Genomic DNA, 18,754 nt, shown 5'->3' with positions numbered 1-18,754 from the left:
AAGTTTGTGCTTGAACAGAGTAAAAGGCCAACAGAAGGTGCGGTTCTGCACCTTATATAGTAACACAATGTGATGCATTGCATGTCAGGTTAACAAGGCCCCTGAGACATAGTATTCAGAAAAGTAGTGAACAGCAAGAAAGCTCTATTACATCCTACCAGCATGCACTGCAGAAATCATGTCAAACCCCCGTTTTTAGTCCTGTCTCTCGGAAATCACTGAGGACTTATGAAAACGTCTCCGCTGCCTCATTCATTAAACTGTAAGTGAAGAGTAATTGGTTTACAATGAAAAACACAACACACAATTTTAACAACCACCTGTTTACGAATTGCATTTTCAAAGTAAATTGGCTGACGCCCATGGGAGGAGTCATCTGTTGATTCTCTGTAGAGACCATATGAGATAAACAGTCTCCTCAGAATTTTGTCCTAGTCCAAGGACAATCAAAGAACATTAGATGTACACATGTAGGATCTTTTGAGACAGTTTTCTACAGCAGGAAAACAATCCTGCATCAAGTTGAAATGTGAATTATTATACAGGTTCTAATTAATATAAAAAATATATATTTCAGTGGAAATTCCCAACTTCAAAAGCCTTTTTAAACTTCAAATACAGTACAGGATTAAAATGTCCTGCATTGCAGGAAAGTTCTCCTGCAACAGGGTGATCAAATTAAGATCCTACATCTGTATAAAAGTAGAAATACCGGGACACAGTATAGTAGGATTGTCATTGATACTGAAGATCCTATATATAAAAGTTCACCCCTCTTTTTTGGAGTAAAATATTCCAAATGGACTATTCAAAACAATGTAGAAATAGGAGCTAGAGCTTCTTCATGTCCCAGACCACTCATTCACCTTGTAGACCTGATTGTGCAGTTGATGAGACACTCAGGCTCTCTACTCCCTCTACTCAGACACACAAAATGGCCTCCGGAGGTTTCCAGCACCAGCATGAAAGGGGACCTGATTACTTCTCTAGTGCCTGAGTGGAAATCAAAGAGCCATACTGTACCACCACCCACCACCACCACCTCCTCTGTGTGACATGCCATGGGACATGTACGTATGGTATATCTCGGTGGGCTGGCTTTGAATGACTCGGGATGACTTCATGTTAGCTCTGGAAGTACATTGTCAGCTATGAACGTGCATTTGCCCCTCCCCTGTGTGTTAGTAGAGAATCACTGCCGGACATATGGAGTACTTCCACAGCGCAGGATTTCATCCACACATTTGAGGGAACTCTGCTTGCAAATATTGATAGAAATCAATTACGAGGTCTGCGTTTAGCTGGCAAACAGAGAATATAATTAATGGCAGTTGTCAGTGCTGCAGTTACTCTGCAATATAAATGCCATATTTAGTTATCTCTAAATGTCACCTCCTGATGCTGCCAAGTACATTTGGCCAACATTAGGCTTTAATAGATATTTTAAAAGCTCTAGCCCATCCCAGTACTCCCATTCTACTTCTCTCACTGCCAGTTTATCAGAAATGTATTATCTTCTAAATGGACTTTCTCTCACTGATGAATGCATTTGGCATTCCTAATAAATGGTCTCCGTGTGTCTGTATACGAACAAACCTGAACTATCTAGAATGGAGGAGAGACAGATTTTTGTTTTGTTTTTCAGTTTATTTGAACAACCATATTATACACAAAGAAGTCTTCCCAATAGTCAACACACTTCTTCCACCACAAAAGTGAAAAGAATAAGAACTACATATAGTACCGTAGAAGATCCAACACTAAACCGTATGTAGAGGTGGGCCAGCTGACACTGTAAATAAACTGTCCTTCATCCATATCATAAGTCAAAGAGAAAAAAGAAAAATCGGTCAATGTTTCCAGACCTACAAAGATGAATGTGATTGTGATTTGATGGGGGAGATGTAAAGGGCATTGTAATGTGACTGTGATGTGAGTGTGGGCAGGTTGAGATACGGCTGCATGGCGATGCTGATAAGATAGCAGAGTGCCGAGCGACCGACATGTCTCCTCCATCCTCACAGATCAAACGTGACAGGAAAGGGCTGTGACAGGTGTCACTGAAAGCACAGCGCAGGGTGTCCACTATGGCATCTATCAGTAGAACGATCTGATTGAGACTGCCCGCCCGCAGTCTCAACCTTTCCCTTTCTCTCTCCCAAACTCTCTCTTTCTCACTGTACTACACTACTGCAACACACACTCACAAGCATGCGCACGTGTACACACAGGCGAGGGTTGAGAATTAACAAAGTGGGGACATACAGTACCTTGGGTGTTGTCTAGGTTCAAGGTGGTGGGTGTGGGGATCGTGGTAGGAGCATCTAGATGGAAAACATACAAAATAAAGAAGAAATGTATAAGAAATAAAGAAAGTGTGAGAAGCCATTAAGGATGGGGTCATGCAAGTATGGAAGTACTGTAGCAGAATTGGGAAAGTATCGAATCTCTCAGTAACTACTGTAGTATTACTATAGAGCGAGATAATGATTTGGGTTCTGCATGGTCTCAATAAGACGATGGCTGTTTTTCCCACAGGAAGAATGTTGCTTTTCCCATATTGCATTCTTCATCTGTAACCTGAGTCAACGCATCATTGATGTCTTTTCTACTGTCTGGTGATAGTGAATGTAATATCAGAGCTTTGACAATGCACAGTGTTTGATATCAGGTAATTCTAATCTTACTTAAACCTCTACTCATTAACAGTAGACCAAAAGGTTGGAATGAACACATCTAATTGACTATTTTGTATACTCATACTGTAGTTTGAAAAATGAACTTAATGTGCCCCATATTGTTCATAAACATTCAATGGGTAGTTGGGAAGATATAAATGAAAATATTAAGTGATTATTTCCAGTAATTAAGTTAAGCAGTGCATTAAGCAACTCTGGAGCTCTCCCCTGCAGTTCTTCTGCACCCTTGCAACACCAGACTGATAGTGTACTGACAAGGCCTTTCATAACACCAAAAACAAAATAATGAGAATTACAAAATGGAGGCCAATACAGGTATGCAGCGGTGCTAAGAGACTGGAAAGCTTCCCTGCCACTAGGAATATCTTCCTGTTTCTGGTACAGAGAGATAGCGCCGGCCCCTTGCTGGAGACAAGTCACAGCGGGAGAAATTTGTCTGGCTGTCTTCATGCCTTTACTGTCTGTGCCCATCAGAAGCCCACAGTAGGGGACCACACACTTCCAAACTAATGATAAAACATCAATGGTGGCATAATGTCGCTTCTGGGGGAGGAGGGGGCAGGGGGGAGAGGTGAGGGGATATCAGGATCAGATTCTCCGCAAACAATATTTATAGGGGATTTCTTCTTTCCCTGTGACCGAAGGCGGTCTGATAGCTGAAATGTCAGAGTCTGGGAAATTGGGCATGCAGGCCAGGGATAAGAGGCTGCCACAAAGGCCTGGATGGGATGTGGCACATATAATAGTCTAGCAAACAAGCATTCTCCATGGGCAATTTGCAGGCTGGATTACTCTTGGCTCCACATTATGAGAGCTGAAATATGAATGTATTTGGAGGTGCCATATTTTCAGGGTACATTTCTATTTGTAAGAACATTTGATATGAGAAATTCTAAGCACAAACTGAAACAATGCGGGAGAAATTGTTTAGTTATGCCCTCTTAAATCTGGCAGCCAAAAAACTTTATTTTTCTTCAGTTTCTTAGCAATTCTGAATACATTGTTTTATATGCACATTGTCTTCATAACATAGCAATGGAGATTTCTGACTCAAACAAATATTCCATAAAGTAATACAGCACAACAATGTCCTCAGATGCATTTTTAAAATACATTAAACTATGTTTTCTCTTGAGTCTGTATGATTTGGTTATTAATTTGCAGCCTGATGTTTCATTAGTTATTCTGTTCTATGGTGCAGAGATGGGTGATGGTTCAGAATCCTTGTGATTCAACACATTTGTTTTCACAACAGCGCTTCATCCAAGTTAGGGTCAACAGAGCCATATTTGAGCATACTTTCTGACTGGGCTTGACGCCCAGATGGCTGCATGGGAATCTTTGACTTCATGGCCGTGTAGGAAATCTCTGGGTCAGAGAGTCAACTGCAGAACAAATCCTTGAGCAAAATACATAATTGTTCTCCTGCCAACAGCCAGTATGTGTGAGTTATACCAGGTCAGCTTTGTACAGTGAACAGAGTTTGGTGGGAGCCTACAGTAGCTGGGAGCCTAGTTGCTTTGGACCAGTTTACTCCCACACAGGACGTCAACCAACCACAGACCAGCACTCACAGTCTACTGAAAACAACCCAGAACCAGCAGAGGAGGCCAACCAGCCTAACTACCTTCTCTCTCACCCTTAGACCAGAATAGAACTGACAACTAAACATGCTTTGTTACTTACTGTATGCTTTTTTACTTACCGTAGGAGAGTACACAGAGTACACGCAACATTTCTAGTGTCAGGGATAAAGTGTTTTAGTGCAGCGGTGGGCAGAGGCAAGATGAAAGTAGCAGACTGTATATTCCAACTCTCTGAAAGTAGCAGACTGTATATTCCAACTCTCTGAAAGTAGCAGACTGTATATTCCAACTCTCTGAAAGTAGCAGACTGTATATTCCAACTCTCTGAAAGTAGCAGACTGTATATTCCAACTCTCTGAAAGTAGCAGACTGTATATTCCAACTCTCTGAAAGTAGCAGACTGTATATTCCAACTCTCTGAAAGTAGCAGACTGTATATTCCAACTCTCTGAAAGTAGCAGACTGTATATTCCAACTCTCTGAAAGTAGCAGACTGTATATTCCAACTCTCTGAAAGTAGCAGACTGTATATTCCAACTCTCTGAAAGTAGCAGACTGTATATTCCAACTCTCTGAAAGTAGCAGACTGTATATTCCAACTCTCTGAAAGTAGCAGACTGTATATTCCAACTCTCTGAAAGTAGCAGACTGTATATTCCAACTCTCTGAAAGTAGCAGACTGTATATTCCAACTCTCTGAAAGTAGCAGACTGTATATTCCAACTCTCTGAAAGTAGCAGACTGTATATTCCAACTCTCTGAAAGTAGCAGACTGTATATTCCAACTCTCTGAAAGTAGCAGACTGTATATTCCAACTCTCTGAAAGTAGCACACATATAAATATCTAATATATCTAGAATAGCACAGACCATTGGTACACATACTGTGCTCTCCTGTTGCACTACATTAGCTAGGTTCCTGGTCATCTAGCTTTGACATGGTACTGCACACAGTCCTCTGACAGATCCACATTAATGAACATCAGGGACATACTAAGAGATAGCAGCTGTGGATTCCAACACGAGACACTAATGGGCTCCTCCTGGGCCTAATACAAGTAGAAAACAGGATACTGTACACAGAAAAACCCACCCAGCAGTCTCTTCACCTAGAGACCCACCTGCTAAGCTGACACATCTGTGGTTCTCATCATGCTTACCCCTAGACGTAACCATGTTCAGAAACACACACTCATTATGCTAGTGTACAGTAACTAGTATGATTAGTCAGGGAAAACAATCATCTTATGCACCAACAACATGTCTAGCATCTAATCCTGTGGAATAACAGAACTGGGAATCTCAAACTTAATTACTCAAAGCGTTATCAACACCTTTTACAAATCTCCAGTGTCTCATTAATGCTCTAACTAAAAGAATAGAGACTGCACTGATAACACCAGAGATATGCTGTCTCTAATGTTGAGGTGGTAAAAGACTGAAAAAGACTTGTGGTGGGAAGCTATTTCTGTAAAATGGGATATTTCATTGTGCCAAAGGCATACAAATAGGTAATTCTACTACAAAACATGTACAGCTCACACATGCTAGCATGTTTGCTACCCCGGCAAACACACATTTTCACCATGGATATTCATTCAAGAGTCTTTTAGTGTACCACAGTTTGTCTAGTTTATCTCTGTTGAGTAGGGAGCAGGTTGTTCCTTCAGAGACATGTAGGAAACTGAAATATGGAGACGTGAGGAGGGCCTATATGAAGAGACGCATACTATAGAACCTGATTATGCATGGGAGAGGGGTATATCTCCAAAACAAATGGTCAGCTCACATTCCCAATCAAACCAATGTGCCAAAACAAGTATGAAAGTAAAAGACAAAACAACATAAATCAAAAGATGGTGTGTATGGAAAATGTTTCCTGTTCTGGCAGGTTTCATTTCTCACAAGCGCTTTTATGAAGCAAAAACTATTTGGAAATGCAAAGATGTGTGTTGTTCAAAGTAATCATATTCCAAACAAAGGATCCATATGGAAGCAAGACTACAGCCTGCTTCCCAAACCTCAAACCTCTTCCTGTAGATACAGTAACTGTATGACAGTTACATTACAGAGGGAAAGTGAATCATGCCTCTAATGGATGAGAGTGGATGGGGCGCCAATTATAACTTCAGCCATAGGATCAAACCCTGAATAGGCCTGAACTGTTACTTAATAGCACATTCCATACTTTTGTTCAGGAGATGATCACTAGAGGACTAAGAGGGACAAACAAATGTCACCATCTGCCTAAGAGCACTTACAGAAATACAATCTCAGAGTGGCATTGCTATAAGTGCCATAGTAACCTAAGTCAGAGACTCATACGTAAGCTACAAGTTAGATTGAGGATAGTCTGTGAGGTGTCAGTCAGAATAAATCAGTAAGTCAGAGACATCTGTTACTATGTTACAGTGCGTCAGTGACATGTTTCTGTGACAGATTCACCCAGAGAAACCTGTAATCAGTGAACTGACACATGAGAAGTTTCAATGGAAAATTTAGCCAATTCTAGTGGGCCACGATTGCCTACCCGACACATCCTGAATCAGCAATACAGACTACCTGGCCTGGACTCATCTCCAAATATAGATAGAATCGCAAAACAAACTACAGGCGACAGTAGCCATGACAGTACCTACCGTATACAAAGAGGATATAGTCATCGTAGGCATCTCCCACGGTGTTGGAGGCAACACAGCGGTACGTGCCGTTGTACGACTTGTTGAGGTTTTCGATGAAGAGGTCAGAGCCGGTGATCACGGTGTGAGATGGCACATCATCATCCACTCTGAGCCAGCTGATCTGATGGGGCCTGGATGACACAAATACCAGCCACATCAGAAAGTCCCTGTACGACGCCCGTCAATAGACCAAATCTCACTCTAAAGGTCTGAACTCTGATCAGTGTGGGAGAGCCATTGGCAGGTTCCTCCTAATGATGCATTTGACACAAAACACACTAGCAATTGGTAACATATAAATGCTACAATGTATTGGAAAGGTTAGGGGAGTCCTTTGGCTGGCAGAAAAGGGATATAGGAAGCCTGGAAGTGTCATGTAGCTGTCTATGTTGGCATTTGTAAGGACAGAGTGGAGTGCTGTACTGTTAACTAGTATTAAATTATCTGTGTGGATGGATGGATACTCACTGTGGTTTGCCTTTTGCTATGCACGTCAGCTCTAGATTCTCCCCCTCTCTCGTTAAACCTTCAGGGAACGCCTGAACGATCTTCACTTCTGGTTGATCTGAAAGGAGACAGATGGTATTTTCACAATACACATTGTATAGAAACAGTACACACTTTCTAATTCATATTATATTCACAGCTCTAGCAATGTCAACCTATCTCAACCTGACTCATGCTTTCAGTCACTATAAAAAAAGCGTTATTGTATGTTCAAACCAGTGAAAGAGCCATTTGTCAGTGCGCTATAATTTAACAACCAATGTCATTTTGCAGACACTTTTATCCAAAGAAACGTAGTCATGCGTGCATTTTACATATGGGTGGTAATAAGCACAATGTTTTACCAACTGAGCTACAAAGCCTGAGCCTTCCGCCTGGCTACTCCAACCTCGGCCAACAGCTCCGCCCCCCCCGTAGCTCCTCACCCAAGCCTCTCCAGGTTCTCCTTTACCCAAATCCAGATAGCAGATGTTCTGAAAGAGCTGCAAAACCTGGACCCGTACAAATCAGCTGGGCTTGACAATCTGGACCCGCTATTTCTGAAACTATCTGCCGCCATTGTCGCAACCCCTATTACCAGCCTGTTCAACCTCTCTTTCATATCGTCTGAGATCCCCAAGGATTGGAAAGCTGCCGCAGTCATCCCCCTCTTCAAAGGGGGAGACACCCTGGACCCAAACTGTTACAGACCTATATCCATCCTGCCCTGCCTATCTAAGGTCTTCGAAAGCCAAGTCAACAAACAGGTCACTGACCATCTCGAATCCCACCGTACATTCTCCGCTGTGCAATCTGGTTTCCGAGCCGGTCACGGGTGCACCTCAGCCACACTCAAGGTACTAAACGATATCATAACCGCCATCGATAAAAGACAGTACTGTGCAGCCGTCTTCATCGACCTCGCCAAGGCTTTCGACACTGTCAATCACCATATTCTTATCGGCAGACTCAACAGCCTCGGTTTTTCGGATGACTGCCTTGCCTGGTTCACCAATTACTTTGCAGACAGAGTTCAGTGTGTCAAATCGGAGGGCATGCTGTCCGGTCCTCTGGCAGTCTCTGTGGGGGTGCCACAGGGTTCAATTCTCGGGCCGACTCTTTTCTCTGTGTATATCAATGATGTTGCTCTTGCTGCGGGCGATTCCCTGATCCACCTCTACGCAGACGACACCATTCTATATACTTTCGGCCCGTCATTGGACACTGTGCTATCTAACCTCCAAACGAGCTTCAATGCCATACAGCACTCCTTCCGTGGCCTCCAACTGCTCTTAAACGTGAGTAAAACCAAATGCATGCTTTTCAACCGATCGCTGCCTGCACCCGCATGCCCGACTAGCATCACCACCCTGGATGGTTCCGACCTTGAACATGTGGACATCTATAAGTACCTAGGTGTCTGGCTAGACTGCAAACTCTCCTTCCAGACCCACATCAAAAATCTCCAATCGAAAATCAAATCAAGAGTCGGCTTTCTATTCCGCAACAAAGCCTCCTTCACTCACGCTGCCAAGCTTACCCTAGTAAAACTGACTATCCTACCGATCCTCGACTTCGGCGATGTCATCTACAAAATGGCTTCCAACACTCTACTCAGCAAACTGGATGCAGTCTATCACAGTGCCATCCGTTTTGTCACTAAAGCACCTTATACCACCCACCACTGCGACTTGTATGCTCTAGTCGGCTGGCCCTCACTACATATTCGTCGCCAGACCCACTGGCTCCAGGTCATCTACAAGTCCATGCTAGGTAAAGCTCCGCCTTATCTCAGTTCACTGGTCACGATGGCAACACCCATCCGTAGCATGCGCTCCAGCAGGTGTATCTCACTGATCATCCCTAAAGCCAACACATCATTTGGCCGCCTTTCGTTTCAGTACTCTGCTGCCTGTGACTGGAACGAATTGCAAAAAAAGCTGAAGTTGGAGACTTTTATCTCCCTCACCAACTTCAAACATCAGCTATCCGAGCAGCTAACCGATCGCTGCAGCTGTACATAGTCTATAGGAAAATAGCCCACCCATTTTCACCTACCTCATTCCCATACTGTTTTTTATACTGTTTTTATTTATTTATTTTTCTGCTCTTTTGCACACCAATATCTCTACCTGTACATGACCATCTGATCATTTATCACTCCAGTGTTAATCTGCAAAACTGTATTATTCGCCTACCTCCTCATGCCTTTTGCACACATTGTATATAGACTGCCCATTTTTTTCTACTGTGTTATTGACTTGTTAATTGTTTATTCCATGTGTAACTCTGTGTTGTCTGTTCACACTGCTATGCTTTATCTTGGCCAGGTCGCAGTTGCAAATGAGAACTTGTTCTCAACTAGCCTACCTGGTTAAATAAAGGTGAAATAAAAAATAAAAATAAAAGGACCATGCTGCAATGCATTGGGAAGGATAGGAGAGTGCTTTGGCTGGCTACGACAGTGCCATTACTCCATTGCTTATATTATTACTCTTGTATGACCAGTATATTGTCAGCTCAACTCCACCAACTAAGGCTTTCAGTGTTATAGGACTGCATAAACCTGGCTATTAAAGCCAGTTGGGTTCTCAGTACATCGTGCCGACAGGAACAAACATTTCTCCAGGAAGCAGAAGGGTGGAGGGATATGTTTTATGATTAATAACATACATGAACTCAAGTCCTTCTGTTCACCCGACCTAGGACATTTCACAATCAAATGCCAACCATACTGTTATGCAGGTGAATGAGGACCCAAAAGCGACTTGGCGAAAACAGAGTCTTTAATCCAGTAAAATAAAAATACAATCAAAAAACACAATTTCCACTCGTAATGACGAGAACCGACTGGAGACTCGATCTTGAACTGCAGGTTGCCTCGGGAAGGCACTTGAACTCAGCAGACTCAGACACCTGCTCACCACGCAGCATCTGAGGGAAACACGACACGACAGGGCGATACACAAACACAGCACGGTGAACAATAGACAAGGATCCGACAAGGACAGAAGTGGAAAACAAGGGGAGAAATAGGGACTCTAATCAGAAGACAAAATAGGGAACAGGTGTAAAAAGACTAAATGAGTGAGTTAGGAGAATGAGGAACAGCTGGGAGCAGGAACGGAACGATAGAGAGAGGAGAGAGAGGGAGGGGGAGAGAGAGGGATAGAAAAAGGGAACGAACCTAATAAGACCAGCAGGGGGAAACGAACAGAAGGGAAAGCATAATGACAAGACAATATATGACAAAACATGACAGTACCCCCCCACTCACCGAGCGCCTCCTGGCGCTCTCGAGGAGGAACACTGGCGGCAACGGAGGAAATCATAGATCACAAACGGTCCAGCACGTCCCGAGAAAGAACCCAACTCCTCTCCTCAGGACCGTAACGAAAAACGATAAAAAGGGAAACTAGGGTACTACTCTAAAAAAAAAAATGAGACACGGGTAGAGAACTGAAAGCTTTAGAGCAAACAGGACCAAACAGGCCAGGAGAGTAACAACTAGGGACAGACTGAGACACAGCAAGGGCAGGAACAAGAACAGGAGAGATGCGATGGCAGGGAACAGACTGAGACCCAGCAAGACCAGGAGCAGAAGCAGAAAAAAAATTACCAGACTTCTTCTGCGCGCAGTCTGAACACGCAGCCACGAAACGGCGCGTGTCACGCTCCTGAGTAGGCCACCAAAACCGCTGGCGAATAGAAGCAAGCGTACCCCGAACGCCGGGATGGCCAGCTAATTTGGCAGAGTGAGCCCACTGAAGAACAGCCAGACGAGTAGAAACAGGAACAAAAAGAAGGTTACTAGGACAAGCGCGCGGCGACGCAGTGTGCGTGAGTGCTTGCTTAACCTGTCTCTCAATTCCCCAGACAGTCAACCCGACAACACGCCCAACAGGAAGGATCCCTCGGGATCGGTAGAAGCCACAGAAGAACTAAAGAGACGGGATAAAGCATGAGGCTTGGTGTTCTTAGTACCCGGGCAATAAGAAATAACGAACTCGAAACGAGCGAAAAACAACGCCCAACGAGCATGACGCGCATTCAGTCGTTTGGCATAACGGATGTACTCAAAATTCTTTTGGTCAGTCCAAACGACAAAAGGAACGGTCGCCCCCTCCAACCACTGTCGCCATTTGCCTAGGGCTAAACGGATGGCGAGCAGTTCGCGGTTAGCCACATCATAGTTACGTTCCGACGGTGACAGGCGATGAGAAAAATACGCACAAGGGTGGACCCCATCGTCAGTATCGGAGCGCTGGGACAGAATGGCTCCCACGCCCACCCCCGACGCGTCAACCTCAACAATAAACGGTTTAGTGACGTTAGGTGCAACAAGGATAGGAGCGGATGCAAAACGCTTCTTGAAGAGAACAGGACAACAATCATACGACCGGTGAGGAGGAAGGGAGTTGGTTCTGGACCGACTGAAGACCGTGCGCAGACCATGATACTCCTCCGGCACTCCTGTCAAATCACCAGGTTCCTCCTGAGAAGAGGGGACAGAACAAACAGGAGAAATAGCAGACATTAAACACTTCACATGACAAGAAACGTTCCAGGAAAGGATAGAATTACTAGACCAATCAAAAGAAGGATTATGACACACTAGCCAGGGATGACCCAAAACAACAGGTGTAAAAGGTGAACAAAAAATCAAAAAAGAAATGGTCTCACTATGGTTACCAGATACAGTGAGGGTTAAAGGTAGTGTTTCATATAATATACTGGGGAGAGGACTACCATCCAAGGCAAACATGACCGTGGGCTCCCTAACTGTCTGAGAGGAATGTCATGTTCCCGCGCCCAGGCTTCGTCCATAAAACAGCCCTCTGCCCCAGAGTCTATTAATGCACTGCAGGAAGCTGCCGATCCGGTCCAGCGGAGATGGACCGGTAAGGTAGTACATGTACTTGACGGAGAGGACCGTCTAGTAGCGCTTATCAGTCGCCCTCCGCTTACTGATGAGCTCTGGCCTTTAACTGGACATGAAATGACAAAATGACCAGCGGAACCGCAATAGAGACAGAGGCGGTTGGTGATTCTCCGTTCCCTCTCCTTAGTCGAGATGCGAATACCCCCAGCTGCATGGGCTCAACACCTGAGTCAGTGGGGAAAGACGGTAGTGTCGGAGAGAGGGGAGACACAGTTAACGCGAGCTCTCTTCTATGAGCTCGGTGACGAAGATCTACCCGTCGTTCAATGCGAATAGCGAGTTCAATCAAAGAATCCACGCTGGATGGAACCTCCCGAGAGAGAATCTCATCCTTAACCTTAGCGTGGAGTCCCTCCAGAAAACGAGCGAGCAACGCCTGCTCGTTCCAGTTACTGGAGGCAGCAAGAGTGCGAAACTCTATAGAGTAATCCGTTATGGATCGATTACCTTGACATAGGGAAGACAGGGACCAGGAAGCTTCTTTCCCAAAAACTGAGCGATCAAAAACCCTTATCATCTCCTCTTTAAAGTTCAGATAATTGTTAGTACACTCAGCGCTTGCCTCCCAGATAGCTGTGCCCCACTGCCGAGCCCGACCAGTAAGGAGTGATATGACGTAGGCAATCCGAGCTCTCTCTCTTGAGTATGTGTTGGGTTGGAGAGAGAACACTATATCACACTGGGTGAGAAAGGAGCGGCACTCAGTGGGCTGCCCAGAATAACATGGTGGGTTATTAACCCTAGGTTCCGGAGGCTCGGAAGAACCGGAAGTAGCTGGTGACACGAGACGAAGACTCTGATACTGTCCTGAGAGGTCGGAGACCTGAGCGGCCAGGGTTTCAACGGCATGCCGAGCAGCAGACAATTCCTGCTCGTGTCTGCCGAGCATCGCTCCCTGGAACTCGAGAGTAGAGTAGAGAGAATCCATAGTCGCTGGGTCCATTCTTGGTCGGATCCTTCTGTTATGCAGGTGAATGAGGACCCAAAAGCGACTTGGCGAAAACAGAGTCTTTAATCCAGTAAAATAAAAATACAATCAAAAAACACAATTTCCACTCGTAATGACGAGAACCGACTGGAGACTCGATCTTGAACTGCAGGTTGCCTCGGGAAGGCACTTGAACTCAGCAGACTCAGACACCTGCTCACCACGCAGCATCTGAGGGAAACACGACACGACAGGGCGATACACAAACACAGCACGGTGAACAATAGACAAGGATCCGACAAGGACAGAAGTGGAAAACAAGGGGAGAAATAGGGACTCTAATCAGAAGACAAAATAGGGAACAGGTGTAAAAAGACTAAATGAGTGAGTTAGGAGAATGAGGAACAGCTGGGAGCAGGAACGGAACGATAGAGAGAGGAGAGAGAGGGAGGGGGAGAGAGAGGGATAGAAAAAGGGAACGAACCTAATAAGACCAGCAGGGGGAAACGAACAGAAGGGAAAGCATAATGACAAGACAATATATGACAAAACATGACACATACTATCTACGAGATCATTTTCATCAATAATAGCCACAGCGGTCTATATCCCCCCTCAAGCCGATACCACGACGGCCCTCAAAGAACTTCGCTGGACTTTATACAAATTGAAAACCACATATCCTGAGGCTGCATTTATTGTAAATGGAAATTTTAACAAAGCAAATTTGAGGAAAAGGCTCCTGAAATTCTATCAACATATTGATTGATTTACTCGCGCTGCTAAAACTCTCGACCATTGTTATACTACCTTCCAGAATGCATATAAGGCCCTTCCCGCCCTCCATTAAAACCTACCCCAACCAGAAACCGCAGCTAGATGGGAGCATTCACACAAAACTGAAAGCGTGAAGCACCGCATTTAACCAGGGCAAGAAAACTGGGAATATGGAAGAATACTAACAGTGTAGTTATTCCCTCCACAAAGGAATCAAGCAGGCTAAACGTCAGTATAGGGACAAAGTTGAGTCCCAGTATGTGGCAGGGTCTACAAACAATCACGGATTATAAAAGGAAAACCAGCCACATCGCGGCCACCGACGTCTTGCTTCTGGACAGGCTGAACATCTTCTTCACACGCTTTGCGGATAATACAGTGCCACCGACACGGCCAGCTATCAAGGACTGTGGGCTCTCCTTCTCGTGAGTAAGTCATTTAAGCGTGTTAACCCTCGCAAGGCTGACGACCCAGATGGTATCCCTAGCCGCATCCTCAGAGCATGAGCAGACCAGCTGGCTGTTATTTTTACAGATATATTCAATCTCTCCCTATCCCAGTATGTTGTCCCCACATGGTTCAAGATGACCACCATTGTCCCTGTACCTAAAAAAGCAAAGGTTGTTGAACTAATCGCCCAGTAGCACTCACTTCTGTCATCATGAAGTGCTTTGAGAGACTAGGCAAGGATCATATCACCTCCACCTTACCTGCCACAATAGACCCACATAAATTTGCTTATCTCACCAATAGATCCACAGACGATGCAATCACCACCACACTGCACACTGCCCTGTCCTATCTGGACAAGAGGCATACCTATGTAAGAATGCTGTTCATTGACTATAGCTCAGCATTCAACACCATAGTACCCTCCAAGCTCATCATCAAGCTCGAGGCCGTGGGTCTGAACTCCACCCTGTGCAACTGTGTCCTGGACTTCATGATGGGTAGCCCCCAGGTGTTGAATGTAGGAAACAACACCTCCTCGCTGATCCTCAACACTGGTGCCCCACAAGGGTGGGTGCTCAGCCCCCTCCTGTACTCCCTGTTCACTCATGACTGCGTGGCCAAGCACGCCTCCAACTTAGTCATCAAATTTGCAGACGACACAACAGTAGTAGGCTTGATTACCAACAATGAGGAGACGGCCTACAGGGAGGAGGGCAGGGCTCTGGGAGTGTGGTGCCAGGAAATAACCTCTCACTCAACATCAACAAAACTAAAGAGATGATTGTGGACTTCAGGAAACAGCAGAGGAAGCACCCCCTTATCCACATCGATGGAACCGGAGTGGAGAAGGTGGAAAGCTTCAAGTTCCTCGGGGTACACATCACTGACAAACTGAAATGGTCCACCCACACAGACAGTGTGGTGAAGAAAGCGCTGTCTCTTAGTCCAATGCCGCTCTGACATATATGTATATATATTCTTAATCCATTCCTTACTTAGATTTACGTGTATTTTGGGTATATGTTGTGAAACTGTTAGATATCACTTAGATATTACTGCACTGTCGGAGCTAGAAGCACAAGCATTTCGCTCCACCCGCAATAGCATCTGCTAAACACGTGTATGTGACCAATACATTTCATTTGAACATAGCCCGTTGGTGAAACATATAGAGAAACTGACTATGTGTTCAGACAGTCTAACTATAAAGTAATATATATATATTACTTTTTCTCTTATCTATGTTAGCAAAATATTGTCAAAATGTCAAGTGGTTCAAGTTGAGCTTTCCCTTTTGCCTAGAAAGGTTAGGCAAAGTACTCGTCTCTGTTAACAAATGAATATTCTACACAGACTACCAAAGGTTAGCTTAACCTTTCTCTGATGTTCTACAGTGTGTAAGGACAGCTGTTTTACCTCTTCAATCAATAAACCATTGGAGGAAACAGCAAATCACATTTGACACAAGACTAGAGGTGCAGGTTTCTCTTCTTTCATGTTACACAACACTACAGCAAAAGTTACTTTTCCCTGGAGGTGATTCTATTACATTCCAGGAGACGTATTGTAAAGTGAATCTCTAAATCTGGACTGCCAGGTATTTTAACTAGATACAGAATTGATGATCTAATTCATTCATATACGGTACAGTGCCTTCAGAAACTATTCATATCCCTTGACTTATTCCACATTTTGTTACAGCCTGAACTCAAAAAAAATATATATTAAAAATCTCATTCATCTAACCACAATACCTCATAATTACAAAGTGAAAACATGTTTTTAGAAAATTAAATACAGAAATATCTCACTTACATACAGTTGAAGTTGGAAGTTTACATACACTTAGGTTGGAGTCATCAAAACTTGTTTTTCAACCACTCCAAAAATGTATTGTTAACAAAGTATAGTTTTGGCAAGTCGGTTAGGACATCTACTTCGTGCATGACACAAGTAATTTTTCCAACAATTGTTTACAGACAGATTATTTCACTTATCACAATTCCAGTTGGTCAGAAGTTTAAATACACAAAGTTGACTGTGCCTTTAAACAATTTGAGTCAACTGGAGGTGTACCTGGAGATGTATTTCAAGGCCTACCTTCAAACTCAGTGCCTCCTTGCTTGACATCATGGGAAAAGCAAAATAAATTAGCCAAGACCTCAGAAAAAAATTGTAGACCTCCACAAGTCTGGTTCATCCTTGGGAGCAATTTCCACACGCCTGAAGGGACCATGTTAATCTGTACAAACAATAGTACGCAAGTATAAACACCATGGGACCACGCAGCTGGGTAGCCTAGTGATTAGAGCGTTGGACTAGTAACCGGAAGGTTACTAGGCTACCATGGGGCGGCAGGGTAGCCTAGTGGTTAGAGCGTTCGGACTAGTAACCGGAAGGTTGCAAGTTCAAACCCCTGAGCTGACAAGGTACAAATCTGTCGTTCTGCTCCTGAACAGGCAGTTAACCCACTGTTCCTAGGCCGTCATTGAAAATAAGAATTTGTTCTTAACTGACTTGCCTGGCTAAATAAAGGTAAAATAAAATTAAAATAAATACCGCTCAGGAAGGAGAAGCGTTCTGTCTCCTAGAGATGAACGTACTTTGGCGCGAAAAGTGCTAATCAATCCCAGAACAACAGCAAAGGACCTTGTGAAGATGCTGAAGGAAACAGATACAAAAGTATCTATAGCCACAGTAAAACAAGTCCTATATCGACATAACCTGAAAGGCCGCTCAGCAAGGAAGAAGCCACTGCTCCAAAACCACCATAAAAATGCCAGACTACAGTTTGCAACTGCACATGTGGACAAAGATTGTACTTTTTGGAGAAATGTCCTCTGGTCTGATGAAACAAAAATAAAACTATTCGGCCATAATGACCATCAATATGTTTGGAGGAAAAAGGGGGATGCTTGCAAGCCGAAGAACACCATCCCATCCGTGAATCACGGGGGTGGCAGCATCATGTTGTGCAGGTTCTTTGCTGCAGGAGGGACTGGTGCACTTCACAACATAGATGGCATCATGAGGGAGGGAAATTATGTGGATCTATTGAAGCAACATCTCAAGACATCAGTCAGGAAGTTAAAGCTTGGTCGCAAATGGGTCTTCCAAATGGACAATGACCCCAAGCATACTTCCAAAGTTGTGGCAAAATGGTTTAAGGACAACAAAGTCAAGGTATTGGAGTGGCAATCACAAAGCCCTGACCTCAATCCCATAGAAAATTTGTGGGCAGAACTGAAAAAGCATGTGCGAGCAAGGAGGCCTACAAACCTGACTCAGTTACACTGCTCTGTCAGGAGGAATGGGACAAAATTCACCCAACTTATTGTGGGAAGCTTGTGGAAGGCTACCCGAAACGTTTGACCCAAGTTAAACAATTTAAAGGCAATTCTACCAAATACTAATTGAGTGTATGTAAACTTCTGAGCCACTGGGAACATGATGAAAGAAATAAAAGCTGAAATTTCACATTCTTAAAATAAAGTGGTGATCCTAACTGACCTAAGACAGGACATTTTTACGAGAATTAAATGTCAGGAATTGTGAAAAACTGAGTTTAAATGTATTTGGCTAAGGTGTATGTAAACTTCCGACTTCAACTGTAATTATTTACACCCCTGAATCAATACTTTGTAGAAGCACCTTTGATGGCGATTACAGATTTGAGTCGTCTTGGGTATGTCTATATCAGCTTTGAGTCGTCTTGGGTATGTCTATATCAGCTTTGAGTCGTCTTGGGTATGTCTATATCAGCTTTGAGTCGTCTTGGGTATGTCTATATCAGCTTTGAGTCGTCTTGGGTATGTCTATATCAGCTTTGAGTCGTCTTGGGTATGTCTATATCAGCTTTGAGATTTGGGATGTCTATATCAGATTTGAGTCGTCTTGGGTATTTCTATATCAGCTTTGAGTCGTCTTGGGTATGTCTATATCAGCTTTGAGTCGTCTTGGGTATGTCTATATCAGCTTTGAGTCGTCTTGGGTATGTCTATATCAGATTTGAGTCGTCTTGGGTATGTCTATATCAGCTTTGAGTCGTCTTGGGTATGTCTATATCAGCTTTGCACAGATTTTCTCAAGCTTTGTTAAGTTAGAATTCCATAGATTTACAATGGGATTCAAGTTTGGGATTTAGCTGAACTCGAGGACTTTCACATTCTTGTTCTGAAGCCCTTCCAACATTGCTTTCGCTG

The 18,754-nt window shown here is 43.9% G+C and overlaps 1 protein-coding gene across 4 annotated transcripts in view; it reads right to left on the bottom strand.

Moving 5' to 3' along the window:
* The window catches only part of LOC124005788 (cell adhesion molecule 1-like), a 181,903-nt gene that overhangs the window by 15,533 nt on the left and 147,616 nt on the right, over nt 1-18,754 (bottom strand). For 3 of the 4 annotated variants that reach the window (XM_046315335.1, XM_046315338.1, XM_046315336.1), the window contains 3 exons: nt 7,435-7,531; nt 6,925-7,097; nt 2,271-2,324 (listed from right to left, as the gene is read on the bottom strand). In XM_046315335.1, coding sequence (XP_046171291.1) covers nt 2,271-2,324; nt 6,925-7,097; nt 7,435-7,531 — 324 coding nt within the window. The remainder of the gene's footprint in view (nt 1-2,270; nt 2,325-6,924; nt 7,098-7,434; nt 7,532-18,754) is intronic. The other variant, XM_046315337.1, reaches the window with a different exon arrangement.

The sequence above is a fragment of the Oncorhynchus gorbuscha genome, linkage group LG19 (genome assembly GCF_021184085.1).
Source record: "Oncorhynchus gorbuscha isolate QuinsamMale2020 ecotype Even-year linkage group LG19, OgorEven_v1.0, whole genome shotgun sequence".
Taxonomy (NCBI): Eukaryota; Metazoa; Chordata; class Actinopteri; order Salmoniformes; family Salmonidae; genus Oncorhynchus; species Oncorhynchus gorbuscha.
The sequence above is the reverse complement of the archived record's forward strand: the minus strand, read 5'-3'. Positions and strand labels throughout refer to the sequence as shown.